Source organism: Lupinus angustifolius, chromosome LG18 (assembly GCF_001865875.1).
Source record: "Lupinus angustifolius cultivar Tanjil chromosome LG18, LupAngTanjil_v1.0, whole genome shotgun sequence".
NCBI lineage: Eukaryota > Viridiplantae > Streptophyta > Magnoliopsida > Fabales > Fabaceae > Lupinus > Lupinus angustifolius.
The window spans coordinates 9,959,588-9,962,449 of NC_032026.1; the positions used below are offsets into that span (position 1 = coordinate 9,959,588).

At 41.6% G+C, this 2,862-nt stretch overlaps 1 protein-coding gene across 1 annotated transcript; it reads left to right on the plus strand.

Moving 5' to 3' along the window:
- On the plus strand, nt 950-2,461 carry LOC109332528. Its single transcript, XM_019567510.1, has one exon. It carries the CDS (start codon nt 950-952, stop codon nt 2,459-2,461), a length of 1,512 nt encoding a protein of 503 aa, XP_019423055.1.

Sequence of the window (2,862 nt, forward strand, 5' to 3'; positions counted from 1 at the left end):
CAAAACTATAACCAAACACAACCCTACCAACCCCGTCAAAACCACAACCAAACACAGGCTTACCAAAATCAAACCCAAAACCGCAATTACCCAAATCCCGAAAGAAGAGGCCCACAATTCGATCCCATACCTATATCTTATGCAGAAATTTACAATCATCTGTTAAGGGAGAAAATGATAAGTCCTATAGTAGGAACAGTGCCTGAATCACCTGGGGCTTGGTTTAATCCCAATGTTACCTGTGAATACCACTCTGGAGTCATTGGCCACTCTATCGAACATTGTAAGGCTTTGAAGCATAAGGTGCAAAACCTAATCAATGCCAAACAACTACATTTCAAGCCTACTGTGCCAGACGTGGACAAAAATCCATTACCTAATCATGGTAATCAGGGGGTGAATGTTGTAGAGGAGGCTCAAGGTGCATTCGTTTGGGAAGCAAATGAAGTAAAAACACCCATGAGCGTAATTTTTCAAGAGATGTGCAAGCATGGGATGGTGGAAAAGATGGTGGAAGATGAAAACTCAACTGATTGTGAGTTACATGGTGAAGTGGGTCAAACCCTAGAGGAGTGTCCAGAATTTAAGATCTTGTTGCAGAAAATGTTGGATATGAGGTTGATCACAGTAGAGATGGGGCTTTCGTATCAAGCTGTTAACGCTACCACTAGAAGTGAGGAAGACATGAGAAAGACTATGATGCCATCAATTACTCGATATGAACCTGTATTGAACATTCCGTATAATGCTCAGTTACACCCACAAATAACTCGATGGGTCCCAGTCATAAGTAGGATGGAACCGGTTTTGAGGCCTGGAGCAGAAGAGAAACCACANCATGAGAAAGACTATGAGGCCATCAATTACTCGATATGAACCTGTATTCAACATTCCGGATAATGCTCAGTTACTCCCACAAATAACTCGATGGATGCCAATCATAAGTAGGATGGAGCCGGTTTTGAGGCCTGGAGCAGAAGAGAAACCACAACCTTTCCCTTACAAAACAGATAAAGCAGTACCATGGATCTATAGTAGAGAGAATTCAGAAACAACTAAGCAACATATAGAAGTCACCAATGTTGTTGGGGATAGTCGGATAACCAGAAGTGGACGTATCTATGTTCCCTCAGATGCTGAAAAAGCCTTAGCCAAGGATAAAGAAAAAGGGAAAGTATGTATCCCTGCGGAAGATGAATTGGAGGCCAATCTGAATGACTTGTTGCATAAGCATGGAGATAAAGGGGAAATATCCAATGAAGAGGCTTGTGAGTTTCTAAAGTTCATAAAGCAGAGTGAATATAAGGTCGTGGATCAACTGAACCGCACTCCAGCCAGGATATCCATTTTGTCTCTGCTAATGAGCTCTGAACCCCACAGAAAAGTGCTAATGGAGATACTGAACCATGCACATGTTAGTCACGACATAACCACTGATAAGCTTGGTGGCATCATCAACAACATTGTGGCTGACAATTACATATCTTTTAGCGATCAGGAAATACCCTCTGAGGGAATGGGACACACTAACCCTTTGCACATCTCTATAATGTATCAGAATTGCCTAATCGGCAAAGTTCTTATCGATAATGGCTCATCTCTCAATGTCATGTCGAAAAGGACGTTGTCTAGGCTTCCAGTCGATGCATCGTATATGAGACCAAGCTCTATGGTGGTGAAGGCATTTGATGGATCCAACAGGGATGTCATGGGAGAAATGGAGTTGCCTATAAAAATAGGACCCTGCACTTTCCAAATAGTATTCCATATCATGGATATTAATCCCAGTTACAGCTGTTTGTTGGGAAGGCCATGGATCCATGCTTCAGGGGCTGTACCTTCTACATTGCACCAACGAGTTAAGTTCATTGTGGATGGAAAACTCCTTACTATTCTTGGAGAAGAAGATATGTTGGTATCAAGATCTCTTGACACTCCGTACATTGAAGCAGCAGAGGAAGCTATTGGAACATCATTCCAAGCATTGGAGATTGCCAACGCTTCATTTGTAGGAGGGGGGACACCTACACTATGCCCCCAACCTTCGGAGGCATCGCTGATGATGGCCAGAGTAATGTTGCAGAAGGGCTACCAACCTGGAAAAGGGCTCGGGAAGTATGGCCAAGGAAGAGAAAATATCGTCATGATACATCACACTAAAGATCGGTATGGCCTGGGATATAGACCCACTCGGGAAGATAGGGAAAGAACTGTTGAAGAGAAGAAGAAAAGTAGAATGGCTCGCCTGGGGCAGTGGGAGTATGAAGCTGGAGGGATGTTCATCCCACACATTAGCAGGAGCTTTGTTAGTGCAGGCTTGGAACCTACAATGATTGCTATTTTGGGAAGTGATGATTCAGAAGATGGGGCAGACTACATTGTTCAGTGTCCTCCAGGCACCACTCTCAACAACTGGATAGAGGAAGATGCATCTCCACAAGTGTTTTTAGAAACAATGTAATAAGATGCTAGAATCCCTTAGCCATGTCTAAAGCTATTGGGTTTATTTTCTTTCTTTTCGAATAAGGACATCTATTTATTTTTCATCTAATAGTACAAGTTTTGAATTCAATAAAATGCATTTCTTTCTTCATATTATGTGTTTCATTCTATTCTTCATTTTTTTTACTTGCACACACTAAAACAAGCACACACAAAAGGTAAAAGCATGAAAAAAATAAAAATAATAATAACTAATCACAACCTCAACCTAATGCAGATCCAACTTTAACTCCAGAAATAATAATCATGTTATGAGCCACACATACAATCATGATCATCCAGTTAATCAGCTCAATGAAGGAGATAGTGATGAAGAATGGGAAGCATCACCTGAGTTATTAAGGATGGTTGATCAGGAGT

What these genes read in the sequence shown, in the direction of transcription:
- LOC109332528 (XM_019567510.1), top strand. Translation starts at nt 950, where the DNA reads ATGGAGCCGGTTTTGAGGCCTGGAGCAGAAGAGAAACCACAACCTTTC.